Source organism: Microtus oregoni, unplaced genomic scaffold (assembly GCF_018167655.1).
Source record: "Microtus oregoni isolate MIOR12 unplaced genomic scaffold, Mior012 000033F_ref0000390, whole genome shotgun sequence".
Classification (NCBI taxonomy): Eukaryota; Metazoa; Chordata; class Mammalia; order Rodentia; family Cricetidae; genus Microtus; species Microtus oregoni.
The window spans coordinates 14,097,809-14,112,483 of record NW_024543092.1 but is presented as its reverse complement, the minus strand read 5'-3'; the positions used below and the strand labels follow the sequence as shown (position 1 = coordinate 14,112,483).

The following is a 14,675-nucleotide window of genomic DNA, read 5'->3' as shown; positions in this document are numbered from 1 at the left end:
GACACAGGTGCTCGACAGACACACACAGGTGTTCAACAGACCATACAGGTGCTCAACAGGCACACACACAGGTGTTCAACAGACCACACAGGAGCTCGACAGACACACACAGGTGCTCAACACACACAGGTGCTCAACACACACACACAGGCGATCGACAAACACAGGTGTTCAACAGACAAAGGAGCTCAATAGACACATACAGGTGTTCAACAAACACACACAGGTGCTCAACAGACACAAGGTACCAGAAATCAATCAGCCTGCAGGACTCACCACCATGCTAGGCATTTCTATCAAATTGCTAAAATCCGCAATGGCAGATATCCTGGCAGCAGCTGCTTTCACAACACTAGTCTAGGAGGGTCTATTGTACCTGGAAATCTGCTTCTTTGACTTTTCCTAGGATTCCTGGGAGTGGGTAAAGCTTCTTCCCTGGCTGCACTCTCCAGGCTTTTCTTAAAAGATCTCAGTTCTGGAACTCTCAGACATTGCCCTCCCTAGGTCATGTGTTACACCCAGAGCCCAGATTATAATATTTTGTCTTTGTCCTCACGTGATATGACAGGCAGGAGCCTAGAACTTCACAGGGACCTGACAAATGCTTGATATAGGAATGGCCAGGTGTTGGCACTGGTAGGGATGCCAGTCTCCTGCTCACACCCTCATTTACTGGATTCACGTCCAAGTTCCTTTTGGATCCTGTTTGCTCTCATCTTATTCATTCCCGCGCCATCATCTCATCTCCCCATTTGCACAGCAGCAGTACCTGGAAAAGGTAGACATCGCCACAGGAGTTGCTCAGGCAGAAGACATGCTCCTTCTTAGGATGCTCTGGGACAGACTGCACGATGCTGTCCTCTGCAAAGAGGGCACACCGTGGGGCGCTATTCTGATCCGTGGAATTTTTCCCGTAAGTCTCATAAAACAGCAGAGTACAGCCTGGGAAAGACAGAAACAGAATGACACCCTGCAGCAAGGCCAGAGAACGTAGAGAAGGCGTGAGAGGTAAGTGACGCCATCCCTAATGTTCCTGCCGCAAGGCCAGAGAACGTAGAGAAGGCGTGAGAGGTAAGTGACGCCATCCCTAATGTTCCCAGACACCTGCAAAAGAAGCTGCTGGTGTATGAACAAAGCAACCCTGGCATGTGCAGACCAGAATAAAAACCAGATGATGCACTCAAGGTGACATCATGACCAATAACAACACAGTGTGCCTCTGCCTGTCTCCCCAGGGACTCTCTCCACACAGCTGTCCTGCAAGGTTTTCAGAGTGACATACTCCAATCTAGCAATAAGAAACCCAGGATGCGGTCACATATGTGGGTGCTCCAGACCAGGTGACTGTGGAGCAGGGATATGAACTTAGGCCTTCTCACCTCAGCACCCTCCTTCTCACTCACAGGATACCACGAGTTTGAGTGACCTTGACAACCCTCCAGCCAAGGAAACCCTGTGAACTTCAAGGAAAGCCGCTCATTGGAAAAGGCAGATGGTCCCTGGTAAATGTTCTATCTTCCAACTCTGGTCTTTGTCTACTTAGCACTGAGTACATCAGTGACAGCAGGTCACAGGAAGACAGTTCAGTAATAATCCCTTTCCACAGAAAACCATTTCCAGTTTATCCACATGACCACCTCAAGAATAATTTCCAAATTCTAATTATACACACACACACACACATATAAATATATGTGTGTATGTTTTCAAATAAGATTAACCAAAATACATCAGTTCCAACATTATAATTTATAGAATTGAAGCCAAGAAAGTCGATCTTAACACAATGAATTCCCAGAGGGAAGAAGTGGAGACATGAAGGTTACGGGGGGGGGGGGGGGGGGACAAAGGGGGGGAGTCAAGGCTTTGGATTGGATTGAATGCCTGCTCCACAAAAGGGATTTCATACCTGCTACTCTAGACCTATTACATCTCCCTAGGAAAAGGCTGTCACACATGACCAGGCAAAAGGAAGGAGACTGCCACCTCCTTGCAAGAATCCCAAGACTGCTAATGACAGAGATGAGGGTGACATGTATTCTTTGAAGACATGCTTACCTTTAATTCCATCCTGTCACCCTGGAAACGCGATCCCAATGCCCTACAAATATAATCCTTAAACCTTTATGCACTTGTAAAACTTCTCAGCAAATTCCATACCTTGTCCTGGGTCAGCTAAGGTCGAATTTCCTTATCCCTCCCAACTTTTCCCAGAGCTAATCTTTATTCCATGTTTCCAGATCTTTCCTCTTATGCATGATAACCTGCTTCCCTGGGACATGAAAACTAGGTCTGTTCTTTGCTTTCCTCAGCCAATCTTGAACCATAAGGATCCTAACGTGTAATGAGAAGTCACTGGGTCCTGGGCCCTTCACACATGGCACACGCTGTCCCCTGGGAAACTTACTAGAGGAGCTTATAAGGCAATAAAGAGATGAAGCCTATCCACCAAGGTTAGGGGAGGAGTTTGGAAATTCCTAAACAGAGAGCACAGGAAAGCTATGAGGGAGGCACGCGAGGCCATTCATACCTGCTGTGGACATGTGTGATTTGTGCTTGTGCTCTCTTCCCTACGGAAGTAGGGGTGGGAACACCCAATCGTGACTTCTGCAATGCCCTATTCTGTCTCTCTGACAATCATAGGAGGCCTGTATGGGGGCTGAGGCTCCAGCGCCTGTCTGCACCTGCATTAGTCAGGGCTGTGCTCACTGAGGCATCTCACCGCCCCACAAGATGGAGTTCTTCCAACCGGTACACCGGCAGCGAGCAAAGCAACCAGGGTTGCTAATTGGCATTGCATGTGAGAGGCGTTCTTCCCTCAACAAGACAAACCCCCATTTCTGTTCTAAGAAGGGAACACAGGGAAGTGGGGAGGAGGGAGGTCACACTGAGAGTGTAGCATGGTCTCTCAGCATATGCTCAGCATTCCCAAGGCCCAAATAAGTGAGCAATGAAACAGCTGTGCAGTGGTAGCGGCAATCAGCCTGTCTTAGTCGGTGAAAGGGGAGGATGCAGACCCAACCTTCTAGGGAACATTCCATCTAGGAAGGGCACGGCTTGGGAGTTCTGAGCATACACAGCCCAGAAAGAACAAGTGAAGTACACCTGACAGTAATTTATTTTAGGGTTTTATGTTACTCTAAACACAAGAAAAGTATCAAAGAGTGGCTGAGAAACATACACAGAAAATAATATTCTTAAAAATGATTGATTATTGGCCTGAATAACATATAAATGGTTAAGTCGATAACTAAATATACTTGTAAGTGTCTACAGTGGAGCATGCTAGGAAATGATAGCTCGCAATCTTTCAAGTCAGGGCTGGGAAAGTGGCTTGGTTCATAATGTTCTTGCCTTGCAAGTATGAAGCTCTGTGTTTGATCCCCAGAATCCACACGAGAAACAAAATCTCAAACATAGTGATACTCTATATAATTCCTGTGCTGGGAAGGCGGAGACGGGTGGATGTTGGGGCTCACTGGCCAGGTGGTTTAGCCGAATTGGGGAATTCTAAGCCGGAATTTGAGAGCCTATGTCTCAAAATAAGGCGGACAACCCCTGGGAAATGACACCTGACACTGTCCTCCGGCTTCTGCGTGCATGTGCATGTGCGTGTGTTAGACAGACACACAGTATCCTTCATACTTCCTCATGTTAATGCTGACCCGCCAGCACTTCCTGGTGGTGGGACAGCTGAAGCACAAGCCTGCAGTGAACCGCAGCCCACGTACCTTTCAGCGTCACCCAGTACTGCTTCCATTTCCTCCGAGCCACCAGCTCCAGTTTCCTCTCCTTCTGCAAGGTGACAAGGGGTTTGAAGAAGAGCCACCCGGCTTTCCGGACCACTCCCTGCTCCTTCTCAAAGAGCAGATCCAGCTGCTCCAGGGAGCTGAGGGACTCGCTGCTCGACTCCACGGTTTCCGTGGACGTGTCCGCGTGCTCCATGTTAGCCCTGCTCATTTCCAGCTCTCTCATGAAGTTCTCGTAAATGTTCTGCTGGAGGGGATCGCTGCCGATCACGTGAGTGGATTCGCTTCTCTGAGGCAGGGTTTGAACGGAGCCCCCTGACCACAGTAAGGCAGATGCTTGCGTAGATACCTGCACGTCTGCGTTCAGTCCGTCTGGGCGACTGTCGAAGTACTCGCTGCCTTCCTTGGACCGCGGCTCCTAAACACAACACAGATTACCAGCTGGTCATCACCACAAGCTATGATAGCCACAGCAACTGCCCCTCGATACAGCGTCAGTGTGGGGTGGCTACATACAACAATGGGGATGCAAAGAGCCTTGCAACAAAACACAACCCGAATCATCACATCTCCAAACCAGAAAGAATTTTAGAAATAGCACCACCCAATCTCACGTACACCAGTAGAGTCAACTTTAAAGAGATGAACAAGAAGCCACGGGCTCTCTGAGCCTGGCCTGAGTTCAATACCAAATCAATCAGACAGCATGTCAATTAGACAGCATATTTAAAACATACTAGTAAAGAGTTCTAGAATGATATTATTTTTGTTTGTTTTTTTCGAGACAGGGTTTCTCTGTGTAGCTTTGGAGGCTGTCCTGGAACTAGCTCTTATAGACCAAGCTGGTCTCAAACTCACAAAGATCCACCTGCCTCTGCCTCCTGAGTGCTGGGATTAAAGGCGTGCGCCACCATCGCCCACCAAGAATGAAATATTCTTTGCTAACTATGATTCAGTATCTTCTAGGAAAGGATCCATGTTCTTATCATCCATTTTTCTCCTAAATCATGTGAAACCATTGATTTAGAAAATAACCACGGGGGTGGGTGGGGCTAGGAGCTGTCACTATTAGAATTGAGCCACACACAATTCTTCTTCTGTCTGTTGCAAATGAAGTCCTATGACCAACTAACCAGGCTTAGACTCCTATATATAATAACCTCTGCCATCCTATTTCCCCTTCATACAGTAAAACCCAAGCTGCAAGGATTCATAATCCTACACTAGGAGTACTGCCTAGGAACTGGAGGCTATTGGTTTTATTTTTTTTAAGAATGGCATTTTATTTAATTTGGGAATTTATCTTTAAAAAAAAAAAAGAAGTGAACTCTTTGGTCCAACTCCTTTTATCTGAGTTTTACTTTAGGCACCAGAGGATGCCTCAGATGTGACTCTTGACTTTAATATTGGTTCCAATACAAACTCAAACACAAGCCACTCTGAATAAGCTCCACAATTACTGAAAAACTGCCACCTCCTGCTAAAGCTGGGGACACAGAACACATAGCCAGCCAGTCACCGAGTCAGACTACAAACATAAGACATCCATTCCGATGCTTTCATGGAAAGCAACTGACAGATGGAGCATTCATTGCTGAATGGGAGAAAACAAGCTGCCAATGGTAGCTTCCACCTGTAACCCAGCATACTGGGAAGCTGAAACAGGAGGATTGCCACGAGTTCACACCAACAAAGACTATCTAGTGAGTTTCAGGGCAGCCTGGGCTAGAGAGCAAGATCCTACCTCAAAAATAAATAAGTTAATTTCATAAATAAGATAGCAGAGAGTTCACTCTAAGTTCAAAAAGCACCAACATCCCAAATACCCAGCTCAGATTAGTATAGCAGCAAGGGAAAGGTTAGTACAGTTCAGTAGGGCTGGACAGACGGTTCAGAGGTTAAGAGCACTGACTGGTTTGTACAGAGATCCTGAGTTCAATTCCTAGCAAACACATAATGGCTCATAAACATCTATAATGAGATCTGATGCCCTCTTCTGGCCTGTAGGCAAACAAGCAGACAGAACACTAAATGAGAGAGAGAGACAGAGAGAGAGAGAGAGAGAGAGAGAGAGAGAGAGAGAGAAAGAGAGAGAGAGAGAGGAAGAAGGGAAAGAGGGAGGGAGGAAAGGAAGGAAGGAAGGAAGGAAGGAAGGAAGGAAGGAAGAAAGAAAGGAAGAGAGACAGAAAGAAGGAAAGAAAAAACCAGCCGAGTAGGGCTGGAGACACGGCTCAGCCATTAAAGGCTAGGCATCAAACATATAACAACAGTCAACTACTCAGCTGTTGGTGAGCTTCTCACACTATTTCCTTTTTGTCAAAATCAAAGTGAGAAGAAACTGGATCAGGGGTCATTGAGCCAGGTCCCTATTTTGAACACTCCACCTTGTGGAGATATTCATTCATTCTTTCTTTCTTTCTTTCTCTCTTTCTTCCTTCCTTCCTTCCTTCCTTCATTTCTTTCTCTTCTTTCCTTCCTTCCTTCCTTCCTTTCTTTTTGATGCTTTCTTCTGGAAATTTCATCTAAAAACCAATCAGATCACATTCACTGGGTGTCTTTTATAGGAAAGCTGCCACTGGGCAATGGAGGAGGGTTTTCCAAGGCCCAGGTGCTAAAAACAGAGCCCAGAACACAAACAGCTCTTACTAATCATGCTAGCATCTCCCAGTGTGTTTACACCATGTCCTGTGGTTGTTCTTATTTATACACCGACACCTCTGCTTCAAGGAGCGAGTCAAACAGCTGCTATGAGTCACTCAGGAAATTCAAAATACTTGGAGATTCTGCTCTTAACCGCCGCTTTGCTGAGACTTTTCTTAAACTCCTAGGTCATGAAGGAAGGCTGCATTTTTAGCCGCACTAATGTCACAGCAGCCAAGCCTCCCTAACTCACAGCCCCTAGCCACGGGGAGAATCTCTCTCCTTGCGAGAGACTTAGCCGGATGTTTCGAAAGCAGCAAATCTCTGGCAGAGAGCCGCACCCAAGTTGCATATGACCAATTAACACTGTTGTTGTTGATTGCTGTGGGACAATGGTTTTACCCTGTAAACATTTGTTTCTTGTACTTGTTTAATGAAATGCTGATTGGCTGGTAGCCAGGCAGGAAGTAGAGGCGGGGCAGTGAGAACAGGAGAATTCTGGGAAGAGGATTCTGCAGTGTGCAGTCATGATCCAGACTTGCTTGCTGTAGCGAGCAAGATGTGACTGCCTCACCAAGAAGGGTGCCAAGCCATGTGGCTAACATAGACAAGAATAATGGGCTAATATCAAAGTTGATGGGAAGCCTGAGCTAGTGGGCTAGTCAGTTTGTGATTGGTGTAGACCTCTGTGTGATCCTTTGGGACTTAACAGCTACAGGACCAGGCGGGACAGAAACTTCAGTCAACACCTGATGACCAGGGCACTAACAACTGCAAGAAGAGGGGATGAAAGCAGCATCACTCCTCAGGGAAGCAAACACTGCACGGCCCATCTCATTTATGTAAGAATCCAAACTCGGTGAACATGGAGGCCGGGCTAAGAAAGAGGCTGCAGAGGTATAAAACTTTGGCTACACCAGCCAAGAAAGTTCTAGAGATTGGCTATACTGCATTCTGACTGAAGCTGAGGGTCCTTTGCACATATGAAATATGCCAAGGCAGTAGATCATTTAGAGTCTCACAATAAAATTTAAAGCCCACTCGATAACTGTGTTTAGTGGTGACTGTGTGAAATAGCTTGGTGATGGTGACCATTCCTGTTGTATATGAATGTCAAGGTATCAGCTTATACATGCTAAATATATTCAATTTCTGCTATTAACTATATCCTAATAAAGATGAAAAGGCAAAAGATGATGCCTTAGAGGAAACACCATCTCTAGCCTCATATGCAAGGAAAAGGACTGAGTCCTTGTCTACATACATCACCTCCGGCCAGGAAAAGACTGCTGGCCTCTGAGACAATGTCACCTCAGAATAGAAATGAGGGTTGACCATTAGAGGGGGCCAGAAACCGGGTCTCAGTGTCCTAAATTCTCCCTGTGACAAGCCACTCCCCAAGGTACATAGAAGAACTGTTTCCACACCCCTCCATAAAGTCAGGCCTGGCCTTATCATTTGCTGTGCTCAGGGAATGTAAGCAGAAGGAAACACATCAGTTCTGAGAGAAAGCTTTTAAAGTGAAGACACAACTTTCTCTGCTGCAGTCATTTACACGCTTTTCACGACGGCTGTTCTGTCATCCTAGGGTCTCAGAGAGTGGCACAGACCCACGTTACCTGTGAACTACAATGAACAATGTATCCTGAACAGGGAAATAAGACTTTGTCATCCCAAGTCACAGAGATGGGGTCAGGGGCACTGTTGACTCAGCAAAGTCTATTCTGTCCAGACTCAAAGAACAAAATGCTTAGCCAAGACAGGATGAGGGTCTTTGTTAGCTGAATTTGATAGGAGGTATTTACCAGGCGCTCTCTGGTGCATGCGTCTCTATCTCCTAGTATGGCATTCTTTTTCAGCTGTCTGGTTTTCAGGCTCACACACATGAGGATAGAATTAAAGGTCTGTATTGAAAGAGCTGTTCCTTTTATGTCATCTTTTAAATCAAAACAAATGCCTGTCCATCAAGCCCAGCTTTCTGAATCATCGCTCTGCTGGCATACAGAAGTCTATGTGGGTGAGAGAAAGTAGCTATCGCTTCAACGCCTTGCTAAAGCAAATCTTCACAAACTCCTCCTATGCAAGGATTGCCTTTTTTCTGTGTGAGCTACTAGGGGTTGAGCCTAGGGCTTCAGGAATCTTCCATGTGTACTGTTCTATAGAACTACGTCCCAAGACATATTTTTATTTTTTAACTTTGAGACAGGGTCTCATAAAGTGGCCCAGGCTATCTTTGAACTCACTCTGTAGCCCAGAAAGATCTTGATCTCCCTGCCTCAGCTTCCCAAGTAGTTGGCATAACAGTCCCGAACCATCACACGTAGCTGGATTACATCTTTAAGAACTTTATCCTACTCTTTTCTATGAAAGGAAAAGAAATGTCTGGACAATAGGATTGGAATTTATTTACCAAAAAAAAGTCAATCATGTTCACATCTATAGATAATCAATCATTGGTGAATCCACACACAAAACGTTCAAAAAGCTGTCCTAATGGGTCTCTTAAAAACAAAGGGGACTAAATCTTTCATCTTATTCATCAATAATTAACAGTATCAACAACTTCTTGGCATTTGTCCGAGGTATTACAGATGTGGCCGCCAACAAGCTTCCCCACACCTGACCAGGGAGACAGCAAACTCCTTGATCCCTCAATTTCCTCATCTCTAAGATATGGAGGTCCTTTCTAGCATTACATTTCTCTTTTTAAAATTCTAGTTATTTTGCTCATAAGCCCACACGGCACACAATACATCAGAGGAAAGTCTGTGCATGGCAGATACGAAGGAGGCCCAGTGGCCCTGTGAAGGCTGGGCAGTCAGTGACTGCATGTGGCCGAAAGTGATCCACACACCATGGTAATGGACATGGTTTGGACTACTGAGAAAGGACCCCGATGTGTTCGGGATTACTGTATGTCACAAAGACAGGTGACAAATATGCTCCGAGCAAACAGAAAATGGTATTCCATGACAGCATGAATGAGGGGATTTGGTGAGAGCTGCTGGACACAGCCAGCTCTGTAATACTGGGATCCAAAGATGTGAGCTACTACAGCCCTGGAGCAGCAGGGGCTAAACACCATGCTATCCGCTGTGAGATGCTTGGGAAACAAGAGCCAGAAGGCAAACGCCTAAAGCATCTGTTTGGTGATTTGGCCTAAGAGGTAATAACTCAAGAGCAAGAAAATTACTAAACTGAGCTGGGCAGTGGTGGCGCACGCCTTTAATCCCAGCACTCAAGAGGCAGAGGCAGGCGGATCTCTGTGAGTTCAAGGCCAGCCTGGTCTACAAGAGCTAATTCCAGAAGGGTTCTAAAACTACAGTGAAACCTTGTCTCAATAAAGAAAATTACTAAACTGAGGGAAAAGAAAGAGGTCCTGGACATATGATGGTAGCCACCTGATCTTCATCTCCCTTGGGAGAGAGGGTGGTGATGGCAGACACCATACCCAAGAAGGAAGTAACTAATGGTGAACTTTATAAATAATGTAATGTTTTTCCAGGAGAGATTATCTTGTTACCAGTTATTAACATCCCATGATTTTTTTTTTATATAGTCACATGAATGTATGTATCTAGCAGGGTTAAGAAAACATTCCCCAAAGCCTGGGATAAAACCGGACTCTCTGAACATAGCGGACAATGAGGACTACTGAGAACTCAAGAACAATGGCAATGGGTTTCTGATCCTACTGCACGCACTGGCTTTGTGAGAGCCTAGGCAGTTTGGATGCTCAACTTACTAGACCTGGATGGAGGTGGGGTTCCTTGGACTTCCCACAGGACAGGGAACCCTGATTGCTTTTCGGGCTGGGGGGGGGACTTAATTGGGGGAGGGGGAAGGAAATGGGAGGCGGTGGTGGGGAAGAGACAGAAATCTTTAATAAATAAATAAATTAAAAAAAAAGAAAACATTCCCCTATAAACCGACTGCCCTAATCAGACTCCTTTTGACTTCATAACCTCACTAAGTAAATAAACTGAAATAGACCAAAGGGCTGGGGGGGATTTGGCTCAGTGGTAATAGCACGTGCCCAGTATGTTCAAGGCAATGGGCTCCATCTCTAACACCATATGCACGTCCATTCTCCACGGTTTATGATTGGTTATTAAGCAACTTAAATGTCAAGTAATATCAAGTTGAGAAGGCCTCCCTATCTGAACTGATAGATAGGCCTATCTCCTTGCCATTTCTATTTGGACTTGATGACTGAAAGACCTTAGATTACCAGTCACTTGGACCTTCACCCAGGTCTACGCCTTCCAAGAATAGTTGGACCAGCTTCAGAACCAGGCCTGTGGGCTTGCACACAGTGCCAAAGCAATTGAGTACAGGATCCGGGTGCTACGGCTGAGGGCTATGCTGTCTTTTCCTGTCTTGGAGCCTAAGCTGAAGTCTTAATGGAGACAGTAACAGGGGCCTTTAGTGGGGGTAAGGTTTAGATGGGAGCCAGGAGCTAGAGTTCTGAAGATATAGGTATCCTTGTAAGAAAAGAAAGAGACTAGGGTCACCCTTTCCCTTCCCTGCTGTGTAAGGTCAGAACCTTCAGCAGCCGGGAATAGACCCTACCCAGAATCTCACCACAGTGACTCCCAACTTTCCAAACTCCAGAACCATGAAATATCAGTCTATCCTTCAGCCAGCCACTCAGTAGTGGTATCCTGCCCCATGCCTTGGCTAAAACATGGAGACACGGGAGCTGGCCGCTATGAATCAAAGTACATGTCTGAAGCAAATGAGAAAGTAAACCCCCATCAGAAAAGGAGCCACGCTGGGTCCAGCTAAACTCTTCCCTTCACTGGCTCACCTAACATCATCACAGATAACCATCACTATCCAGATGGGGAAACTCTAGGACCCTTCTGCCCGGACCCCAGCGTGTTCTCACCTGCAGTTTCCTCTTCTTCCTAGAGAGGCTTCCTGTCCAGTCGCTGATGCGACGCATTCTGGCTTTGAGGGTGTCTTTCTTTGCGGAGTCCTCAGTTAAGGCTTTGGATTTGCGACAGGGGAGTGTAAAGGAACTGTAGTGCATGGGATCCCTGTGATCCACCCTGGAGGGCACGTCCATGTCAGACGCAAATGAGACGCGGTTGCTCAGGCTGACTTGGGAGCCAATATACTCATCAGAAGAACGGCAGGTTCCAGAGGGAGAGCGGCACCCCAGGCTGCCATCTTTGTATAGTTCCCGGAGGGAGGAGAGGGAAGAGCTTTGGTTGAAAGGCTTTTTGGTATCACTGGGTGGGAAGCTGGTGGGGAGGCTGGGGTCCGGGGTGCTAGGAGCCAGGAAGGAGCCCTCTACCTCACTCATCTCTCCAGCATTGCCCCATGGGGAGTCATACCAAGATGACTCCGAACTCAGCGAGCTGCCTTTGCTGGAGCGCAGGTGAGAGTCAGCGGGAGAGGGGCGCTGGCTGGCTGGGGAGTCTGCACCCGAATCCCGCCTAGCTTCTGGCACCAGGCAGGTTTCCGATGCCAACGTAGGGGAATATCTCAGCAGCTGCACAGGTCCGCTGGGGTCTTCAGAAGGCCCTTTGTGGGGGTTGCCACCGTTATGGAACTCAACCCTTAAACACCCATCTAACTTCCCCAGTGTCTTGATGAGCACCCTGGGGCTCCTGCGGTCCTCGCCTGGTGGGGTGGACCCCGCGATGCTCTCATTTCTCCTGTAGCAGGTGAGGAGGTGTCCATTGCAGTCCCTGGAGGTCACGTGGCTCTCCCCTGACTCGTGGCCAACATAGTGGAAGCCATTCTCGGGCACGAAAGCACCATGGTTGCCCTGGAAGTCATTTCCTGGGGCGTTCGCTCTGTGCTTAGAGTAGGCAGTGCCCTTTGAGACTTTGCACGTGGGTCCACTGAGTCTGGTGGCGTAAGGCTGGTGACTCTTAAAATGAGAAAGGCAGCTTCGGGCTAGAGACCTGGACTTGTAGCCGGCTCCACTGTTTCCGTGAGTCCATCCGTGCAACGACTTCTCATCTTTTGCATGAATGCTGCGTATTTTCAGGGAGCAAGGCTTTTGCTTAGCACCGGTGACAGTATTGCTATGATTCTTGGATCCTTGGAAGGTATACTGACTCTCAGAGTTCCCCATTTTAACCTACAGAACCCGAGAACAGTTGTGTCAGTATGAGTCATGATCTGAATTACACTGCAGCAAGACAGGCTTTTCTAAATACAATAATTAATAATAATTAACAATAGTTAATAATATTAAACAAGGGGACTGGAGGGTACAGGACATTTCTTTCCATGCCTGACCAGAGTCAAAGGTGCAGAGACAAGAGTCATTTGACGAACTGGTTCCCCAGTTGCGAAAGGCCACACTGGTCACATGGACTATTGCATTCTAAGTATTCAAATACATTAGAGTGTGGGCACCAGAAAAAGGTTCTGGTCTCTTTAAATCCCCTTAAAACCCATGTGCTAGGGATTTTAAGTGCACTCTCAGTGGTGCGTTGTCAAAACTGAACAGGCATCAAACTATCGGCTAAAAGAGAGCCCTTCAGACCCCATGTTGGCTAATGGTCTTTGAAGTAAAAATGGAAGAGAGTCTACATGCATGGGCATACAATCCAAGAGGTGTCGGGGAAATTACATTTTCATTACAGAGGAATCATTGTTGAGGCCAACAGCTCATATAATATTGGGGATTCCAAAAACTCAGGTCTTTTGAGTGCAATCTTTGTACTGACAACGTACCCCAACATGTACCGCCCCGTGTTCTTTTTCTCTCAGATTACACATACAGCGCTTGACAATGGAAAAACCATGGAAACCGGTGTCACTCTGTGTTTTCCACTGAATCATTTCAAGAGAATTGTTTGGACAAGTTCAGTAGTGTTGTCATTTAAAAAAAAATGTATCCAATTGACAGCAAGATGAATCTACAGGTGCAGAACCCTGGGAGCCAGATGACTGTCATACCGAGTTCCCAAACAACCACAGCCCTAGTCAATTAACTTTAGAATGCTTTGGGAGAAAACGTTCAAACACTTACAGTTTAGGATGTGGGCCACAGAAAAAGGGTCTGGTCTCTTTAAATTCCCTTTAAAGTTCCAGTTAGCACAAGGAGTTGAGGAGGTAAGCAAAATGCAAATTAAGATTTGCCCCAAGCCTCCCCCAACCCCTTTAAAGCTCATCAGCATGGAACTATTATGAGCCAACAGCACTTCCTGTCAGGTTCCAGGCATATTTAGCAGGTTTTTTAAACTCTTCACTCTTGCACATCAAAGCTCGCAGAGCAGAAATCAAATGGATGGCTATCTGGTTCATGGCAGCTATCAAATAAATACTTTAAAACCCCAGCCACTGGAGCAAATAAACCCTTCTTCATTACTCAGTGAGTCCCATACTTCCTGAGAGGCGAACGAATCTCAGCTGTCATTACCTGCTGCCTGGCCTCTGCTGGGACGCAGGTTAACACTGGGCAGGTTTTACAGCTCCTGGGAAGGAGGCAGGCACTTAACAAGCATGGGGCTGTGAGTCCGTGAAGTGATCCTGAAAACCAAAACAAACACACACAAATAAAACACATGAAAACTCCATCAAGCATTTTACACTGGACACCCAATAAAGAAAGGCAAGAAAGTAAACTTGGGGAGGTAGCTCAATTGGTAGTGTTTGCTAATAACCTACAAAGCCCTAGGTTGGATCCTCAGCATGGCTTAAAACAGAGACATCGGCATGTGTCTATAATACCAGTTCTCAAGAGGCAGAGGCAAAAAGACCAGAAAGTCAAGGCCATCATTGACTATGCAGCAAATTTGGGGTACTAGGCTACAAGTCTGGACTATATCAGATCCTATCTCTAAAATGCATAAATAAGTAAATAAATAACCCAATGGTTTAATAGATTATCCAGAAATAAAGTATCAATGATCAAAAATCACTTGTCAATGGCTGGGTGAGCAAAGGCATCGGTTGCTAGACCTGACGGTCTGAGTTAGGTCCCTGGATGCTATGTGGTGGAGAGAAGGGACACTCCTGTAAATGCACACCATGGCATGTACGTCCCCACCCCATAAATAAATAAATGAAAACAGTTTCATGAACTAAAGCAACACACTGACAAGATAATAAACGAGATGTCTGTGAGCTTCCCGATTCATCAAGTAGTTAGAGATCTACAGGCTGCCAGAACTGTCCGTTCCATGAGCACAGCCAATGACAGCCGTTGTGGCTGCAGAAGCAGGTGAGAACGTTCAAATAAGCCAGGCTCATCTGTCACCACTCCCAGGAAAACAGATTCTGCTGACAAGGCTGTAGGGATGTGCCTCCCCCCACTCC

General features: G+C 46.4%; 1 protein-coding gene across 2 annotated transcripts in view; it reads right to left on the bottom strand.

Moving 5' to 3' along the window:
• The window catches only part of Tiam2 (TIAM Rac1 associated GEF 2), a 129,712-nt gene that overhangs the window by 95,837 nt on the left and 19,200 nt on the right, over window positions 1-14,675 (bottom strand). For both annotated transcript variants that reach the window (XM_041680056.1, XM_041680057.1), the window contains exons 2-5: window positions 13,777-13,886; window positions 11,281-12,486; window positions 3,732-4,167; window positions 770-942 (exon numbers count right to left, since the gene is read on the bottom strand). In XM_041680056.1, the coding sequence (XP_041535990.1) occupies window positions 770-942; window positions 3,732-4,167; window positions 11,281-12,480 (1,809 nt within the window). In that variant the 5' untranslated portion in view covers window positions 12,481-12,486; window positions 13,777-13,886. The remainder of the gene's footprint in view (window positions 1-769; window positions 943-3,731; window positions 4,168-11,280; window positions 12,487-13,776; window positions 13,887-14,675) is intronic.